Raw genomic sequence first — 20656 nt, 5'->3', positions numbered from 1 at the left:
TACACAAGTATTCCTTTAGAGCATACTAAACAAAAAATAAATGAAGTCATCTGTGTAGTCTTTGCGGTGTTGTGAAAACCTAAAACTAACTGATATTAATGACAAGAAAGACAAAAGCAAAAGTATGAAAGTTTATTTCATATATGTTTTATATGAACGTTTATTTGTAACAAACACTTTTGAACTGTTAAAAAGCAATAACTGTCAAATCCAACACTGATGACCATGTATCCTAACCTTTTAATACATTTGATGAACTGTTAACCAGACACCAAATGAAAAACAAAAACCTAAACAGCCCATGCACTCAAAATACTGACTGAACCTACTGATATGTCTTGTAGAAGACAATCAAATACTTTTTGCTTTCAGCTCTGAATTCATTTCACAGCTTAAGCCTACAGAACACTACATGTAAAGGTATTAAAGTAAGATAACCGTTTAATGATTTATGCTACAGTTGATCGTTTTACATACAACCCATTTATTTAGCTTTTTCAAGGGTTCATCTGTTGGCAACAACATGATATATGAACCCCAATTAGACTGAGTGTTAAAAATGTATCTTATTGGTTGAGTAACATTTTCCTTGAGGTAACACTCATCTGAAAGACTGAAAAGATATGAAAAGCAGTCATTCATAAAAAGAGGGCACATGATTAATTTACGTTTACATTTTTCACAGGGTATATCAATACACATTACCTGATTTTATCAAAAAGAAAGATTTTGATATGTACAAAATGTCAAGAATAAGACAGAACAAGTAAACATACTCTCATTAAAGAAGCATTAGTCAATATTTTTACATAAAAAAACGTAATTAAATGACTACCTGTAATGTGAAACGTGTCTCTTGAAGTGACAACACAACAGGGAATTACCAGCAACTCTGCAGCCCTAGAGCTTTTTAGTCTCTTTTAGTTCATAGTGGCAAATAGCAGACAAAAATTACAGAGTAACTGGTGATGAGAGTGAATACTGGACTTACATTCATTAGTTGGACAGAAACGCAAGTTTAAATAAATGAAAGAATTGCTCTTTCCCTGCTGGATGTGTAAAGTGTGTTAGCGAAAACGACTATATAAGGATTGTATATGCTGGGGCTGAGTCTCTCAGGCTGTTGGGGGATTATTCTGCTCTCTAGTGGCCTAAATTGATCAATGTAGCCTTAACAAATGTAGTTATTTAATAAGTTGTGTTGTAAGCCTGTTTTAGTTAGAATATTGAATTATTGAGGCAATTCCCAGCCTCCGCTTGTGTTATTTCCCATTTGGTTCCCTTTCTACAAACACATTCTTGTGCCCTCTTTAGCGTTCATACCCATCTTGCGACTGAATGGTCTTTGCAGCTCTTTCAAACCGTGCAGTGGGAGGTCAGAGGAGGTAGAGGTGGTGTCAGGACAGGCACAGATGGCCCCCCCAACTATTTTAGGCAAGCTCACATTGAAACACGACCTTGGGAAAATCATTCTCCAAGACTGTGCCGAAGCATTTCTCTGCCTTTGATTGAATATTCTTCATTTTGCACAGCCCACTGCTGATCTACGGTGTGACACTTCCCAAAAGTTCAGGGGTAAGGTAGCCGTCTGGTGTGGGCATGGCCTTTGGAATTATCAGTTGTGGAACAGGTGTCGAGTTTGGTGTGAGTAAGAGGCTGTTCTGTGTGTCAACACCCTCTACCATGGTGTAAACAGGAGCAGGCTGTAGTGGGGATGTGGTGGTGGTGGTATCTGATTTGTAGTAAGGCGTTGGGGATGGCAAAGACGTAAAGCCGCCTGCTGTCTGGCAGGGCTCACTCACATCCCCCGTGGAGACTCTTGGGCTTATTTTCCCTGCGTTGAGCTCTGAGGTGTAACCTCCAAGATCTGCATTCATCACAAGTAGCTGAAATTCTTTCTTTTCTTTCTCCTTTTCCGCCACGATGTCTTTCTTTGAGCCTTTGCTAGTGGCTTTCTCCGCCTCAGTCTGCTCCTCAGGTGACAGCAGCACCTTGCCAGATGACTTCACCTCACTCACCTGAGTGTAAAAAGCCTCCCTGCCCACAGCTGCAAAAGGAGGCTCCTCAGCGGTTGGACTCTGGACCAGGGAGTTCGGCTCAGATGCTGCCGGGCATGACGGTTCTTTACTGAGGGTTTGGTTTGGGATCAGAGGATGGAAAGGTGATACTTCCGGGTCGATAGGGAGATCTGGGTCGCAGCAGCTGGCGCGGCCCGAGTCGTCATCTCTGAAGCCGATGGACAGGGGAGAGCAGTTGGAGGATAGGGAGCGCTCCATGAGACAGTCCGTGTCCAGTTCTGTCAGTCTGTCATTCTGTTCCTCAATGTCCAGCTCGATGAATTCAACCCAGGGGTCGCTGTTGTACAGCTCTGGCCTCAGATCAGGGGGACTACCCAGGATGGATGTCAACTCCCTCAGCTTCCCTTTCTGTGAGATAAAGAAAATCCACCCATCAACCACAACCGTAAATCCAATTACTGGTTTTAATGGGATCAAGCCTCACATTGAAACCGGTTACCGGTTTTAATGTTGTGGCTGATCGCTGTAGTATGTGGCGCTAAAAGCATCACATAATTACCATTTAGTCTGGAAAATAAATGATTAAGACGCCCCCATACATAACCTCACTGTGGAGTGAGACTGTGCTTGTGATATGAGTGAACTGATCCTTTAAGTTACAAAGTTGGCCTTAGTGACCAAATTATGACCAGTGTTAAACCTTTAAAATGTTAAGTCAAAAGCTTTCTGTGGGTCTGACAATAGTCTCTCTTATACATCTTAGGTGAAGAATTACTTTAAAGGCCTGAATACACCAGGATTTAAAACGGCAAGAATTTGTGGTGAAATGGGAAAATGTCACCTTGTAATGTGACCTCCACTTAACACCCAGTGTGCTTATGAATTAGGGATTAAGCATCATAACATGTGGGTGAGCAGGCTGAATACCTTAAGTAGCTCAGGGTCAATTCCTCTTATTTTAGGCCCAGGAACCGGAGGCAATAGAATAACCATCAACCTTAGGAAGGAAAAAAAGGGAAAATGTTAATTTGACATAACATATGGATGAAATAAGAAGCACTGCAGATATACAGCCTTGCTGTTTAACACATTTGAACGACACCCCTGATAACACAGACACAGATGGTTTTTCAAGGTCACTGAGCAGCATCCTGCACCCCCTCATTTCTCTAAGCTTTTTTCTGCACAGAAATTCTGGGGGGGGGGGGGTGTAAAACTACTTACTTTTCCTGCTGCGATATGACAACTAACATCAGGATGGCCACTAAACACAAGGCACCAAAGATGAGCAAAGCCACCACAGGGAATCTTGACACTGGGGGAAGAAAGACACACAAATCCACAAATGTTTAATATAGTCATAAAATCATACAAAATAAAAAAGGCTATGTTCAAGTTTAAAGTTGACAAGTGTAAAACTCACAGAAGTCCTTTTCAGATATTAAATACTTAACACTGCCTTCCTTTATCTTTTTAAGTAAAGGCTTTTTGTATTTCAGATGCACAGTACAGTGGGTGTTGATTATGTGAATGTTCATTGTAGCTTCATTCAGACATGATGTTGAATGCTGTTTTTGCATGAGATAAATAAAACTTTAAGACATAAGTACAATGGGTCATTTCTGTGGCTCGTCAAGGCGCGCCTGGGCCTACTCTGGGGCTGGATTCACACATGGCTTTGGGTACATTCTGGTCACCCAGTTAAGTTGATCAAACATATAATTACAGAGTTATTTCTCTTTAAATGCTGTACTGAGCTAACGATGCTCAGTGAAAATGACTGGGGGGTGATCTGTCAGCAGGAATATTAAAAGGTTTATTCATAGCGACAAAGCTATTCAGCTGCAGCCTCTAGAGTTTTCATGTAAAACTGAAAAAACCTTTATAACAGCACTTGTAACAGCTTTTTCCACCTGGCCTGTGAACATAGCAATCAGTGTTTACCTTTGGACGGGAAGTGGATGAATACCGAGTCGCTGAATCCTCCAAACTCTTTCAGACCAAGCATCTTGCACCGGACCCGAACCTCGTGAATGGCGTTAGTTTGAAGCCCATAAAGGGAGCGATGTGTGCTTTTCACAAGGTCGACCTGTGGTGAAGAAAATAAGGTTCCAGTACTAGAAGCAGTATTACAACATCACAGTCCTGTGCACTAAGTAGCATTCATTTTTCCTTTGACAAAGATTTAATGTTTACTATACAAATCAGTCAAGGAATATTAGAGTCAAGAGGTTAACTGATGCATATAAAAGTATGGTTTGATGTAACACTGAAATTCAAATGAACTGAAGCTCTAATTGAACACAATACAATAAAAACTTAGAAGACACTCACTGCTTCCCACTGGTTGGAGTTGACGTTGCGGTAGTGGACCTCGTACTGCAGCGTCATCCATCCCATCGCTACGTCTGCAGACTGTGGAGGCTTCCAGCTCAGCATGATGTCATAGTAAATCCCGGTCATACTGACATTCAGCAGCGTCCAGTTCAGGCCGACTGGTGGATCTGGTTGCACTGCGGAACAGAAAATTTTAGGGAAGTTTGCAATTTTGCAATTGAACATATCCTCAGAGTTTCAAACATTACAATTTGAGTGCGTGAAATACGGGAAAACATGCATGGCTGTACATAGATTTTTGGCTGGACCGCAACACTGACCGACTGACTGAGTGATAGAGTTGCATGATCATAGTTCCAACATTGTTCAGCCAAATGCCACATGACTGAGTTGGAGTTTCCCCATTGGCCATTGCTCTTTCACAATGAATTGGCACAAGCAGTTTTTATTAGGGAGCCGTTTACAGCCCTCAGTGTTAACAACTTAGTGCATGTGTCAGTAGAAAAAGTAAAAAAAATAGCACCTAGCAACAAATCTAATGACTTTAGACAGTCGCCAGTAATAGCCTCTCTCGAATCAGCAGCAGATATTGTGACGCTCCTAACTTTCTCTCCGTGTGATCATTTTACAAGTAAATATAGCTGAAATCCCAGCACAGTCTTTGTCTTTAATTTAAGTATTTGGTGATTTTGTCACGGTTATAAAATCAGTATTTTAGCAGCAGCTTGGAAATGACTTGGAAGTCTTAATGGGCCACATTTCAGTCACTATTTAGAACGTGTTCCGTTGTCATGACAACAGAAACAGAAAAACATGTAAATGAGAACAGCTTCGTTGGGAATTCGGCTGTATGAAAATACTGTATATGTGAGCACAGAGGGGAGGAGATAAGCAAACAGATAAAGAGCTGAAACCGGCTGACACTAACCTGAATGCAAATATGACACAATGTCAGTTGTTTACAGCGGCTCCACAACACTTTTAAATTACGTCCTCAATTTCACACACTGACCATACACAGTCCAGCCATACATCAGGTTTCGACCTTGTCTTGTTTATCAGGTTTTTAACGATTTTTCTCTAATCTGGACCGTGACGGCTGAGCAGTGAGGCCGTACACTCACCGATGTCTTGAATATAGAAAAGGCTCTCATCATAGAGTACGGCTTGATCCCTCGAGCGGAGCTGGACACTGTAATACGTCCAGATGGATGTGTGGTTCTCATTGAAGAAGCACTCGTTTGGCCGGTCAGTGCTGTAGAGAGGACACTCACTCCACTCTTTAGGAGAGGCAAGGGAGGGTCTGCGAGTTGGGGGGAAAGACAACAAGTGGGTCAGGAAGGAGGCGACAGGAAACAGATCTTCGCTGTGAAATTCTACTCAACAAAGCAGTTTCCAAATATTTCAGATGAGAAAACTCCCAGTGGTGAGCAATTTTTACAGCTGTAGATTATAAGTGGGTGCACATACTGATAACTACTGCTGATTTGATGAGGCTGGTGATATTCTATTTTTTTGTTTTTGTCAGCAAATTCCATGAAAAATACCAAAACAAACAAATCAATTAATATATCTTATAAATTAGAAACTCATCAGTGTTGCACTGAGATACATGTTCCTTTACATAACCACGGAAAACACACATTGTAGTTTATTTTGACCCAACCCCACTAACACATCATTGGTTTTGTTCTTTTCATGGGACCCTATGAACACTAAATAAAAATATAGAAAATTTCCTTATGCTTTAAGCCAGAAACTTTGAGACGTCTCATCAGACTTCGGTGCGCATTTTCAAAACAATTTAATGTTGACCCTCCAGTAAGACCAAAAAACCTGACTGTGACCCAAAAGAGACCTGCAGCCGAGTGTGACCTTGAACTGGATGTTTGCCTTGTCAGCACAGTGTGAACAGGTGCACCATAAGTGAGCCAGGTAAGGCTTAGACACAACTATGTACACAAAGGTCCTAACAGCAGTGACCCCACTACCACAAGACTTAAAGCAACATCTGATTTGACTAAAGACTAGAACTTTCATTTTCTTAAACCTTCATGCATTTTCTTACAATTGGTGCTTCTTTTCTTTCTTTCCTTCTTCCACACACTGTACACTGTGACTACATTAGATTTACATTCACTCATTCGATAGATGCTTTTGTCCAAAGCGATTTTCTATTTTGTTTGTTCCTAAGATTCTTTCTCTCTTTTTTTCATTCTTTCCTCTCTTTTTCTTTCTTTCTTTCTTTCTTTATTATCTGCGTCACTCAGTGTAATTGGTTTGTTCATTTGTTTTGTCTGAATCTGTTACTATATGAAGACAGCTGGAAACAAAAAAAAAACAAAAGGTGAAATGTTATAATGTGAAATTGTATCACACTGTGTAAGGCTCTAAGATCAAACTAAATATATATATTACAGGTAGGCCACAAAAACAAAACTATACTCCTGTGTATCACAAACTTACGTCCACCATTTGTTAAATGAGATTTCTGTTACAGTTCTACGTTGAGTTTGCTTGTTTGTTTGTTTCATTTTGCACCTGAATATTTTCACTTATTCATTATACATTGCATAGGTCTTTTGTGTTATTATATTTTTCTGTGATTGGAATTATTATCAGTTTCTTTCACGCCCATATCTTAAAAAGCCTGCACACCTTGATTTCCTTCAAAGCACAGAGCAACCCCATATTTGTGATAATGATAACAATCTTTTCCCCCCTCACTTTTTGTTCATGTAGAATAAGCGCAGCTCTCCGGGCTCGGAGAGGTTCTGGAAAGTGCCGACATGCCATCTGCAGCGGAAAGTCTCCATGTTGCTGGAGACACAGCCAGTGAGGTGTGGGCGTCTCTGGGGGAGGACTGCAGGGAGACAGAGAGGGAGAAATAATTACATATCTTATCCTTTTTTATAGTGTCAAGATCTGCTTTTTTTTTTTTCTTCTCTGTGTTGCAGCTGTTTTGAGTCTAGGTTGCTATTGAGGATGGCTGAGCTGCGCTTGACGGACAGGATAATAACCGCAAACTAACTCCAGCGAGCGGCTCAGCCACAGGGCAAACATCAGCATTTTCATGGAAGTCATTTTACTTCAAGTGAAAAGCTGCAGTCAGAGAGTTCACTGCCACGGCTGTCGTGGAATAACATATAAAGGACCGCATGGATCCTGTTTTACTAGCTGCCAAACTCAAACAATGTGTGCAGGCAGCTTCTCTATTTAGCTCCCTTGCTGCTGACTTTAGCTCCTTCAACTCCTGCAATAAGGAACACACGATAAGCAGTCAGTATGTAAAATTAAAAATTGTTTGACTTTTGCACACTGCAATGCAAACGAAGACGATCAGAAGCTTGTGACGGTTGCAACACATGCAAACAAATTATGGATGGTGTTGAGACAGAAAAGCAAATCTATGGAAAAAGATTTTGTTTCGTCTTTGTGAAGTTTGATTTCCAGCGGCATCATATCCTCTAAAATCACGGATCGATATGTTCCGTGTCATTTCCTGTCGGTACTAACTTTATCAAGTACATACATTTCATTTATACTAACTGTAAAAATAGTATACAATAACAATTAGCATATAATATTTACTGGATACGCTTGTATCTAGTATAGAAGTGGAGCACAGTTCTTCTTTTCCTATAACAGGTGCTGCAGTACACACAAGTATCAGCATGTCAAGTCACGTCAAGAAGTCAAGTATCTTTACATTTTTAAAAACAACGAGACAGCGAAGCAACTAACTGAAGCAACGTAGTACAAAACAAACACAAAAATAGTGCTAATAATAAATAGATATAATAAATAGGTAGATAAGCATCCCGATTAACGTCATGCTTTCCACTATATTGCTGCGTATTACACCTTAAAGGGCTGGTTCACCCAAATAAACAAAAATAATAGAAATATGTTCTCTCTTTTCTTCTTCTGTGTCCAAATAATGGTTTTATATTGCCCAGGTTGTAAGATATCCCTCTAATAAAACAGAGGTCTTTGCAGTTTCTTTTGTGATGGTCACAGCACTGAGAAATACTCAACATCTCTCTTACAAAACACTGTTCTAGTTAATCTGGGTAATTCACAGAAAACACTTATCAACAGTTTTCACTGGCACTATTTCTGTGGGTTTAGTGAGTATGTTCAATAAAAAACTGTGGATTATTAATAGTAACTGGGAAAGACATTTTAAAACACAGAGCACGACTGATGCATTTGCCGGGCTGCTATTATCAGAGGATTTACTGGCGTTGTTATCCTACCAAACACAAATAAAGATTTTAGTCAAAATTTATTAACAACTACATTTAGACATGTCATGTATGTGTTTACTTTAAAATCCACTGTTAGCAGATCTTTTACATCTCAAATATTGATATTGGTGTCGGCCTTAAAGTTCCAGTATCAAACACTCAACTCAAAACCAGGGCAAAACTTTGAGTAATAAATAAACATTGAATAATAATATTAGAATTTTTCAGTCCTGAGGTAAGTTAGTGAGGAAATATGTTTAATGTTTAATGAGCTGGCCCTTCATACAAAGAGCTGAGGGAGCTTTCTTTTTTTTTTTTTTTGTTAAGTAAACATTATATTTGCAGGGCAGGAGGGTTCATGATAAGCATCAGCATCAGCAGCAGCAGCGGAAGCACTCAGCTGAGCTCATCAACACTTCAGGGAGCAACAACAACACACGCCCTGGCTGGCTGAGTACTGAGAAGTGTCAGGACAAGATGGCTCCTTCACAGCTGAGAGGCAGCACCGGGAGCGGATGATGAATACCTCTGGCCTGCTTAGGGTGCTTCGGGGCAGGGGAGTTACAGGTTAAAAATAACCTGTTTACCACATCCTTGACTCCTCCTCAGAACTGTGCTGAGGTCAGGATTGAGAGTAAAAAAATCTATTTGACACTCGGTCATGCCGAGCATTTTTGTGACTTACTTCATCGTGATAAATGTGGATGTGTGGGTGGCTTGTAAACCGTGTGTATGACAGGGAAAAATGTGTTCAAATGACAGTCTGCCATTTTGGTTGTGGGAGAGCGTTCAGCTATATTTCACTTTTTTTTATCATTCATACTGAGATATCTTTGGTGGTGTTCGACCAGTGTGGGCCAATCAGAGAGCCGGACTGATTTACTGTGATACATGATTTACAGATTTGTTGCATCAAAGCAATGAAATAGCTTGAGGATGGAAATTCATTCTTAACCTTTGGAGCAGCAGCACATACTGAAGTAGAATAATTCTTATTTATTTGAAGACTACAGATTTAACTTATATCATATGCATTTTAATAATTACACTGGCATATCCAACAGTGTATAAAGTAGTCAGAATTAGTTCCCCACCGCCTCTTTTAGTAATTTGTCAACTTTCAAGTAAAATTCTCAATGCAGGACTTTTACTTGTGAGTATTTTTTTAAGCCACTTGTGTTTAACAGCTGATTCTTCCAGTGCTGAGTGAGTGAAAAATACAGGAAACCAAAAAGGAAAAGATGTTTTGTTCCATGATGTCTAACTCTCACATAATACCCTTTAACATATATACTGCGTGTTGTGTACAGCTCTGTCTTGTTAGAATAATTAGAGCTCCCTGCAAACTGACAGGCTTCATTTCTGTGCTCGTACGTCAAGGCGAGTGCTGCTGTGTTTGCTCAGCAGCTGCCGAGCAGAGTTCAGGTCTGGTGTAAGTAAACATGTGAGCAGCTTTCTGAACACAGTCATTAGCCCCACACAACACACAGACAATATTACCAACACGGTTATATCAATTTACAGCGTATTCTCATTACAGGACTCGTCTTTCTGGGGCAAACTATCACTGCTCTACCGAGTAAACATGTTTACGTCGTGATTTTTCTCTGAGTGCTACCGCCACTGTCTATTTCCATGTGAAACAAAACATCCTTGTCGATGTGTTTTTATAAGCCCAGATGTGTTTCCTTGTAGCCATTTTTTTTCCAAAGGAGAGCAGGAAATAGCAGCTAACATAAATTTCCTTTAAAGGACTAACTCGTACCATCAGCTGATCGCTGAAGCTAGCAGGTAGAACCTCAGCTTATTGTCTTGCTCTGTTTATGCAACCTGCTTATGATAATGAATGTGTGTTTTTCCTATTATAGCGTCTATTAACATCTGCACAATGTGTTGGGGGGAAGCTAATGTCTTTCCGGTGAGCACAGAGGGCAAACGGTTATTTACAGAGTCACATGTTCAGACATCAATCAGCGCGCTCTCAGGGGGAAACACCTCATCCTGTGCATTTAGAAAAGCCATTTCCTCCTTTGGCGAAGGGCCGCGATGCTCTCATCACTGATTACAGTTCTTTACTAACTTAACAAGACTTATTGGCAAACTGTGGAGAGAAAAAAAGGTTTCTCTAGTGAAGAAACCTAATCACATTAGGAACCAATGTCCTGATTCCTGAGGGACATAAACAGTGGTGCTCCTGTGAGGAAGGGGGTGTACAGTGGGTTTTTAGTGCTATTTCACTGAAAACAGCTGCTGCTGCTGACATGATGCTATGAGAGTGAACTGAAACGGTAAAGTTGTGGTCTGCACAGATAGACAATAAACAGCTGAGGGGAACTGCAGATTCAGGTAATAATTCTCTGTAGTTTCATTTCGGTCTGGGTTGAAAAAAATCGAATCTTCATTAGAATAATCTGATCTGGTTCATAAAATCCCAAGATCTGTCTTTTAATATTTCCCTTTACAACCAGTCCTCTAACCATATAGGTAATTTTTCTTCTGATACGACCAATAGGAATGTCTCCTGAAATAGCGTCCCTACGGCGACAGGCATGCCGAACTACGGTTGTCATAGTTACAATAATAAACACGCGGACTGTACCGAAAGCGACGTACTACATGGCTTGGTTAGGTTTAGGAAAAGATCGTGATTTGGTTTGAAATAAGCACTTTCTCAACATTTGACAATCTTTGTTGTCATGGGTACAATAATAATAGCATGGTTAACTTTGTTGAACGGTTATGGATAACAGAAACAGCATAACCTGCTACTTTCACATGGGAATCAAACACCGCTCTCCTGTGTCATATTCATCCATCCACCACAACCTCCTCCTGACGTGAACTTTGTCTCCCTTTATACGACGCCAAACTTTTCCATTTGCTCCTGTCATAATTACTACGACCACTAGATGTCGCCTAACAACAAAATGTAACTATGTCATAATAACCTGCTGCACAGACGACCTATGGGCTTGATGAAAGTCTCGCCTTTTACAGTTGTTTGCAGCTGTAATCACGTTAGTCTCGTGTCACCAACCTTCTCGTGCAACAAGAACTGGCCATGTGAGGGATAAAAACATGGAAGATGTGGCTCCAATGAAGACACCCGCAAGTCTAAAGGCAGATGTGTGGTTGCGTTTCCGATTCAAAGACAGCGAAGAGAGAGACAATATGGACAACTTGCAAGAAGATGTGCAAGAAGAAGCTGATAGAAGAAGAAGCCGTGTGGTCAGTAATCGCTGTAGCCAGTGCACCGAGGTACGTCAGCATTACTTGCCTATCTATTATTTCTTGAGATGTGTGTCTAAACTGTTGGTCACATTAAATTAAAGAGTGCATTGAAGTAACTGCTTTGGGGTCCATTCATAATGTAAACATTAATATTTTTAATAATGTACCAAATTAGAGATTTATAGCATTCGTTCTCTGAGAATCTCATTCATATCTAACCAAAGTTGGTATTGTAACTGAAATATCTCTGACTGAATCGATGCTGAATCAAATCGAATCGGGACCTTGTGAATTGGAATTCAATGGATTAGGGAATTCAGTAGCAATACCAAACCCCTTCCACATCGTCACACTGTTAATATATAACAATATATACATTCTTGTATGCATTCTTATTATAAAAATATCAGTTACAGCCACTATAAAGATCAGCCATGATAATATGAGTAAATACATCCGGCTGGGGTAGCAAATGTTGCAAGTTAGCAAAGCTAGCATAGTCCGGCTGTCTTAATTAGCCTGTCTGCTAAAAACTGTTAGCCTGTGTCTGCATAATGAAGTAGGCAATCTTTTAGAAAACTCTAAGATCCTGAACATGTTCAGTGCATATTTGTATTTCAGTTACATGTAGTTGTTTCTCCAACTGGGCAAGCTGCCATTCACCAACAGTGACACCAGTGCGATCTAAATCACTCAACTAAATTTGATACCAAGGCAGCGATTCAGATTTCTGCAGGCCATTAAAAGTCGGCAAACCAGCTGGAGGAATTACACTTAGCTGAAGCACTACTGATTTCTATGAACACACTGTTGGCTCTCACTCCCATGTTTCTGCTACAGGGAGAAAAACACACCTGCTTTGTTCAATCCCACGAAGCGGCATGAAACAAAAACAGAATAAAAATAAGTAGCAGGAGAACAGGAGTCGAGGGGAACACGTCCTCCGTCCACGCCTCCACTAATTCACTGACAGCGTTATGTAACAAGACGAAGCACGTATGTCCGTGCGTGACTTAAATGGCCAATGTAGATCCTGGTTATATCTGTGGATAAAACATGGCTCATGTATGCAAATACATAGCCCCTCTGCTGGCACAGAGGCACTGTTGCTAAAAAGAAGTGGGGTGGGGTGGGGGGGGGCTCCACACATAAACAGCTTCTCATTGTTCAGCAGCGGAGTGCTCTCTGCTCTCCAGAATTCCTGGGAAGCCACTTCACTAGAAATCCGCTGGCTGTTCCCTTCGCTGTTGTGCAGCACATGTCATATTTGTTTGAACGCCAAAGTAACACAGAAACTATGCAACTATTAATGTTTTCTATTATTCCAGGCTGACATTGTCCTGTGGCCCATTAAAAGGAGATTTATGTCAAAAAAATTTCCATCTGGAAAGTTCTGATTCCAAACCAAACAGATCAATAGGCCACCAGAAGACACCAGATTGCAAAGAAAGCATCATCAATGCCAAGAAATCCTACTTTCAAAGCTGTCTCAAGTCTTTAAATGCTAATTCTAATCTATTTAAGCAATGCATTAAACAAAAAAATAAAAGAATGGTTAGCTAATGAATATTCGTGAACATACCTTTCTCAGAGGTTGATTCCAGCGCTAAAGCAGAGAAGATGTGAATGAAGAAGACCGTGGTGAGACCAGCAGCCATGGTGTTGAGCTGTGGGGGAAATGTGGTGAATGTTAGTGTCTTAGTGCAGTCCCCCCAGCTGAACTACATAACCCACAAAGGCCCTGCCCACTATCACCATTAAACAGGGAGACTTTTCCCACTCCTTAACTTAACCCGTGATCAACCTGTATAGTCAAAGGACTGTAAAGTGCTTTAGGTAAAAGCATCCATCAAATGACATCATTTTTCACTATGTAACCCCACTTCAACATCTATCAGGTTTATTCTAAATGAATAAAAATAACATTCAGCTAAATTCAGGTGAAATCTGTCTCCACTTCCCAAACATTTTGCTAAATACTTTAAATCTGAAAGGACAGGAACCTCTTCAGGAACCCAACCTACCCCTTTGACCTCTAATATTTAATGTTTTCCAAACAGCATAAATTAGCTGTAATATTTACAGTTCGCTGCTTTTAGACATTCATGTTCTTTAGGATTTTGATTTATGCAGGATTTGACATTTGATGGTTTTAAAACTATTTTAAATCTTTTTTTTTTATCCAAGTGATTTCAGTAATTGATATCTGTTCAGCTTTTGATCTCAGTTTTTAGACATGAACTGAGACTAACTCCTCACTAACTTTAACCTCACTCTGCATGTTCATTTAAAACTGAAACTTTCACTCCTTTCTGTTCTCACTGCCACTTTAACTACTTTCAGTCCCCGTCTTTCATTTCTTACACTTGGACTAACACAAATTCACATCATTACTTCATTTAGTCTGACTCTTCCAGCTGCTTTTGTCACATACACTTCCAACTTATGTTTCCACTCCTTTCATTGCTCGCATTTCAACTAACACTTCAACTCCTTTCAGCAATTCCACTTCAACTAATATCTTCACTCACAGCTTACACTTAACCTGTCACTTCAGCTTCACTCAGAGTGTACACTTAAACTGACACTTCAACTCCTTTTACCCCTTCAATTTTAACTGCAATTTAAACTTCCCTTAAGAATCTGGACTCTCAGTTTAACTCCTTTTAGGACTTCACTTCACCTGAGCTTTACTGTTCCACTTATCACTTAGACTTCAACTGACATAACAACTCTTTTCATTACTTCCTCTTAATGTCTAAATTAACACTTCAACTGCATCCAGCTCTTTTACATCATCTAATAATTTTACTTAAACTTCACGCTTACATTTGAACCTGTCGCTTGAGCTTCAGACAACATGTACACTTGAACTGACACTTCACTTCCTTTCAGTGCTTCCATATAACACTATTTTCTTTTCAGGACTTCACATTGACACTTACAACTTTGTTTTAATTACACTTCACATTCAGGGACATTTCATCTCCTTTTATATACTTAATGTTTCCACTTGTACTACAACTTTCAACTCCTTTCAGCACCTTCACTTCAACTGATACTCTACTTTAACTCACTCAGTGCAACCACTGACAGAACCAACTTAAAGAACTTAACTTTGACGTTCAGTGTCATTCAGTGAGCACGCTTTACACATAAAATTTAACTCCTTTCTACACTTTCACTTGATAGTTGATAGTCCTTCAGCTTCATTCAGGTCTTAAACTTGAAATTCATTCAGTACTTGCACTTAAACTGAACCTTCAACAATGGGCACTTCCATTTTAAACAACCACTTCAATCCTTTTTAATAATGCTGTTCAAGTTGTTTGAGTGCTTCAACCCAAGATACTATTTTATTTCATTTACTATCTATGACATTGTTATTGTTTTAAAATCTCTAAAGATTCAACATTTTAAGGCAATAAAAGGATTTTATATGTTTCAGCTGCAATTTTTCAGCACATTTTAGAAATTTTAGACTTGTCTAATGTTTTTTTTTCTCCATGTAATTTGAAAAAAATCAAGTGATGAATCATAGTACACCACACTTATTGGACAGCAGGGAGGACCAGCGGGTCTAAATCAGAGCGCGATCATGTTTTATTCATTAATTTCTTCCTGGTATTCACACGCTTAATTCTTCCTGGAGAGGCACGTTTTGAAACAGTAAACAGTTTTGTTCTGAACATGACATTCATTCTGTGCCAGCACTGCTGGATTTCTGTCAACACTTGTGAAATCAATCCCTACTACGTTCTGGGCCTCATTTAGATCTTATTTACTTATCCTTGTATGGGATTCATATTCATTTATCCTATAATGCAGAGGTTTTCAACCCAGAAGCCTGGTCCCCATGTGAGGTTTGATAGATAAAAGTTCCCAAGAGATTTCTCAGCCTGATATATTGTTTTAAAAATACTTCAAAGTATCTTTAGGATATATTTGTGGCTGCTTTCTGACTAAGATATGAATAGCAATCTCATTTTCAGATTTCAATGGCAACTTAAAAGCTGTCTAAATATTGACATAATGAAAATTTCCGGGCCCAAAAATGTGTCAAAGGCCAGAAAAAAATGAAAAAGTATGTGGCCTCAAAGAAAAAAACACTGAGAACAAATCACTAGCTGAGTTTCCACTGCAGTTTTGTACAAAACAGAAGTGGTTTCATGGGAAAGTCGACAAAACACAATTGCGAATGGTCTCTTTTTCTACTGATGTTATGTTATGCAACTAATGCTGGGTTTTCTTCTCTCGCAATATCATTCCAATTACACAGGTCGGCATTTTTCTTTATATTTATAGTGTTGGGAACTTGGGACAGGGATTTTGACAGCACCCACCGCAGTATTTACTCAACGGCGACGAGGGCAAACCCCTTTTATCTGACAGCCCCAACATATCAGGGATTGTTGGGAGACAAATCCCTGATATGTTGCGGCTGTCAGATAAAAGGGGTTTGCCCTCGTTGTTTCCTATGTTGCAGTCACAATTTTATATTTCTGTTAGAGCTGGACTAAAATACTGCATTCATTTATATTATTGCACTTTTGGACCCCGCTGTATATAACTTATATTTGACACTATTCTGTCTAAAATTGGGTTTAAGTATTTCTGCAGATTCGTGATTTGTTTCAATTACATAATTACTTGTAATAACTTCTTTTCCGGTGAACAATCCTGAAGATGAAATAAAGAAATAGAGATCTTCCTTGATAATGTGCGTGTCCTTGTGACAACACTTTGATTGCCGCATATGAAGCTACTTGCCCAAAATGTTAAATACATGATTAGATGTTGCGTTTTTTAACTCTCAAATGTCAATATATTAGCCTCTAAAGTTCAGCATCATGCAGCTCTGTGATGGTTAGACACGTTCTCATGTGCAGTCTGCTAAGAAATAATTACTGTTACATTATGTTATGTTAATTTAAGTGGAGACTAAATACACTTTGCAGTGAAAAGCTTTAGTATCACTACATGTATCCATCAGGAGAGAGGGTGACTCTTCATCAGCTTGGCTGTATAGTCTCCCTCTGTTCACCGCTGATGGTCTACACAGCACACACAGCTGGAGACACACAAGCTTATTCACTCTGTCTCAGGCTGATAAGACTGACTGACAGACTAAACTACCCTCGCAGCTGGAAATAACACCATTTCTCTTCACACGAACAGGTGGTGGCTCTAACACACTCAACATCAGGACATAAAGTTGTGGAGAACATTAAAGTAAGATTTTAAAATGCATTTCCCTGCAGTGTGGTTGCTGTTTTCTGATACACAATAGCTGTACAAGCTTTGTTTTCATTTTCCCGACATCTGAATTGGAAACCCACATAAAGGCACCTGGCGTGCAGACTGTAATTTATCCAGTGGTTGTTCGACATGCTGCAAATAAAAAATAAAGCTGGACTTACTCTGTCTGTGATTCTGTATGATCATAGTATTGAGGCTGCAACTAACCGTTATTTCCATCATTGATTAATCTATCCATCTGATCATGTTTATTCAATAACAGAGAGCAAAAACGCCTGTTCGTATTTCTTTAACTCCTCTCAAATTTCCTGTTTTGCCAGAGACAGAATAATCCCCACAATCCAGAAACTGGGACTGCAAAGGGAATATTTGGCATCAGTGATTCATTAATCATAAAAACAGTTGCTGATAAGTATATCGACTAATTGCTGCACTGACAAATAGTTTCACTCTGGCTATAGAGTATAAAAAAAACAAATAAAGAGTTAACAATATTCCCCTTTTAAACTGCACCAAATGGAAATCATCCAGTGAAGTAACTCAAAGTCCTTCACATCTGGTTACTGCAGTTATCTTTCCACCTTGTACCACCTGTAGACCTGACAGATGTTTTTCTGTCAGATGTAAACATTGACAAGCTTCTTTTTCTACTTCATTAAAACTACAGGACAACGTTACAGCTCCAAGTGCTTGTTTTCAAAAACGCTTCACAGTTTGGGCTCAGGCGTTTTTGTTTTTTTTGCTCCTGTGTTACGCTTTCTGGGATTATTGTGCAAGAATCGTGGAGAAAATGTAAACAACAAAGCTCTGACACAATGACTCACAACAGCAAGGATAATTCCCTGTGTGTAACACATTAAAGCTTTGTGGTTGTGATTATGAGTCAAGCTGGCCACTACCATCAGTTAGTGGCGGCTCCAATGCAGCTGCGTAAACACATTAAACATGCAGGACAGGAGAGGAGAAGTAACTCACAGTGGACAGCGGTGAACCTCTCCGTCCAAACACAACGGCAACAACGGCGAGGTGACTCAGATGAACTCAGCGCTGCCTCGGAGAAGAGCGAGGACTCCTTCCTAACAGCCAGCCGCGAATGTGTTCCATGAGGGGCGGTGACGCTGTCGAAGAAATCCCGTCCTGCTCGGAGGGACGCTCTGCGCCTGTGCCCGGGGAATGTAATGTAACACTCGGGCTGCCGGAGGGAAGGGCGCCATCTGCCGGCGAGCTCAGGGTTAAAAAAAAAAAAAACAACAACCCGCAGATCTCAAGGAAGGATGACTGGGACATGAGCAGACCTGCAAGCACGCGTTTTTTTTTGGAGAAACACTGACGTCACTCGCAAGAAAACAAAACGTTGTTTTAATTTGATTATTTTATTGTGCTGTATAGTCATTATTTTCTGTCAAATCTTGTCTCGAAGCTGCTGCCACTATACTGAACTCCTAAAGACGTAAAAGTAGACAACATTAGATTTTTTAAGTATAAAAATACAGTTTATTTATAGAATAATCATCAGACGAATGGTGTCAAACTCATCATACATCATTGTGCACAATGAAGCTGAAACATCATGGTGAAGGAACAATGAGCAAAACACAGTATTAAGTGGAGACAGGGACATTGAATTATGATGCAAGGCGGTGAAGGGTGTGTGTGAGCGTTGTCTACATTTTTCTGATTGGAATTATTTTTGCAGCAGTGTTTTAATTTCCTATATTCATATCGTTCTATCTTAGCCAATTTGACTGCACATATTACCCCGATAAACATCCTTAGTTTATCCAGCATTATATTATTCCATTTGCTTTTTGGTTTCTTTCTGTTTTATTGCTGTCTTTGTGTTTTTTGTTTCTACTGTGTATAAGGGAAGAAATGTAATTCCCCTGTATGAGTGCTGTCAGTCAGGCACCCATGAGCACCCATGGCATTATCTGAAGTCCCTGCTTGAAGTTTTAAAAATAAAGAAAGATTCCTTTAGTTTTAAATGTTGGCTGTGTTTACCACGACCAAACTTCTTCACCGCCTTAAAAAAAGAAATATGAAAATGACAATTGCTGTCCGTTTGTTGATTCAATTATGTTTTTATGGCCATTTCTACAGACTTTGTATCATATTCTACAGGCTTTTTGTATATTGCATCTAAACACATGCTAGTCTTCTATAATTTTCTTTATTTTTATTCCCTGCCTATGTTTTTATAGTCTGTTTTACCAATGTATTATCCTTCTATTATTCTTATGCTTGCTGCATATGGAGAGATGTCACTACAGTTTAGTTGTATGAAAGTACGATAACAAAACTCTCTCTTGAAACGTAATTCTGTCCGAATGTCTGCCCTGAAGAAGTATTCAAAATCTCTGCCCTCAAACACTTCAGGTTTGAACTGTGGTGCGTTTAGATCAATAATTGTGGCTTTTACTGTTGGAACAATAACCACCATATTCCACAAGGTAAAGTCTTCCATTTATAACTGGAGGTGGTTAAATGTGAAGTAGAATGTTTCCCTGTGAAATGAAGTGGGGGGTGTTATCTAGCTTATCATTTTACCTGTTTTATATATGTACAGTAACTCCATTAAGTCTGTTAGTTTCACCTGTATTGTAAGGTGCAAGTTTTTTTATGCCCCATGTGCCAAAACTATTTTCGAAAGAAAAGAGTAAAGAAACTATGATCAACCGAACAGGGGTTGAAAGAATATCATTTAAAATTGAGCTCAACTATTTTTTTCTTCTGTCAAACTTTAAATTATTATCGGTCTACATGTCAGGACACTGCTCCTCCACTCTCTCACAGCAGGCGGCCTAGTTCCCAGCCTGTGTGGACTCACATTTCAGTGCGTGTTCAGTCGGCGGTACATGTGAGTCTCACCCGCTTACATGTCAGCAACAATTTGTTTTAGGCGTTGAGTCGTCAGACAACACCACACACAGGCTCTGAGGACCACTCACACGCTCTCCACATACTCTGCATAGCAAACGCACACACACACACACACACACACACACACACACACACACACACACACACACACACACACACACACAGACACAGACACAGACAGACACATGGTCTCCCTCCAAGAATTACTCTAATCTTAACCATAAGTGCTACTTGCCTAACCCTAACCCTTACCTTAAACTCAACCATAACCTAAGCCCAGCCTTACCCGAACATAATCGCTCACTCGGAGTTGCGTTTGTGTCCACCTGATGAATGTGACTGTGTTTTTGATCTCTACAAACTTGGGAGAAAAACATGTGGCTCTTCAGCAGCTAATCACTCCATGTTCACCAGCTAGTCGCTAACTTTGTGTGTGTGCTGTTTTGGCAGGTTGTGCACCAGAAAACAAAACCAAAAAACAGTTATCTTGAAAGTTGCTATAAAACTCATCATAAGTCAGGTGGTTATTGTATTATTAATATGCTTATTTGTGGGTTTTGTCACGATGAGACCATGCAACCCCTTTCACATACACAAACATTGGTTATTGCAGCTTTAAGTTAAAAAACAAACTGGTGCCTTTGTGTCTCCATGGCAGTTTTATACTGGTCAGGGCTGGAC

The 20656-nt window shown here is 39.8% G+C and overlaps 1 protein-coding gene across 2 annotated transcripts; it reads right to left on the bottom strand.

Annotated features, from left to right (window-relative positions):
• Window positions 1-118: 118 nt before the first annotated feature.
• On the bottom strand, window positions 119-19298 carry LOC130186811 (growth hormone receptor-like). 2 transcript variants are annotated; one of them, XM_056404102.1, is made up of 9 exons: window positions 18071-19298; window positions 13419-13503; window positions 7083-7218; window positions 5480-5658; window positions 4353-4531; window positions 3963-4107; window positions 3243-3333; window positions 2946-3015; window positions 119-2426 (listed from the first exon to the last, which is right to left on the bottom strand). In XM_056404102.1, the coding sequence occupies exons 2-9, from the start codon at window positions 13492-13494 to the stop codon at window positions 1545-1547; spliced, it is 1758 nt and encodes a 585-aa protein (XP_056260077.1). In that variant the 5' UTR covers window positions 13495-13503; window positions 18071-19298; the 3' UTR covers window positions 119-1544. The 2 variants fall into 2 exon arrangements, with proteins under 2 accessions (XP_056260077.1, XP_056260078.1); XM_056404103.1 differs by lacking the exons at window positions 13419-13503; window positions 18071-19298 and adding an exon at window positions 12691-12834.
• Window positions 19299-20656: the final 1358 nt, after the last annotated feature.

Source organism: Seriola aureovittata, chromosome 18 (genome assembly GCF_021018895.1).
Source record: "Seriola aureovittata isolate HTS-2021-v1 ecotype China chromosome 18, ASM2101889v1, whole genome shotgun sequence".
In the NCBI taxonomy this organism is placed as follows: Eukaryota; Metazoa; Chordata; class Actinopteri; order Carangiformes; family Carangidae; genus Seriola; species Seriola aureovittata.
The sequence above is the reverse complement of the archived record's forward strand: the minus strand, read 5'-3'. Positions and strand labels throughout refer to the sequence as shown.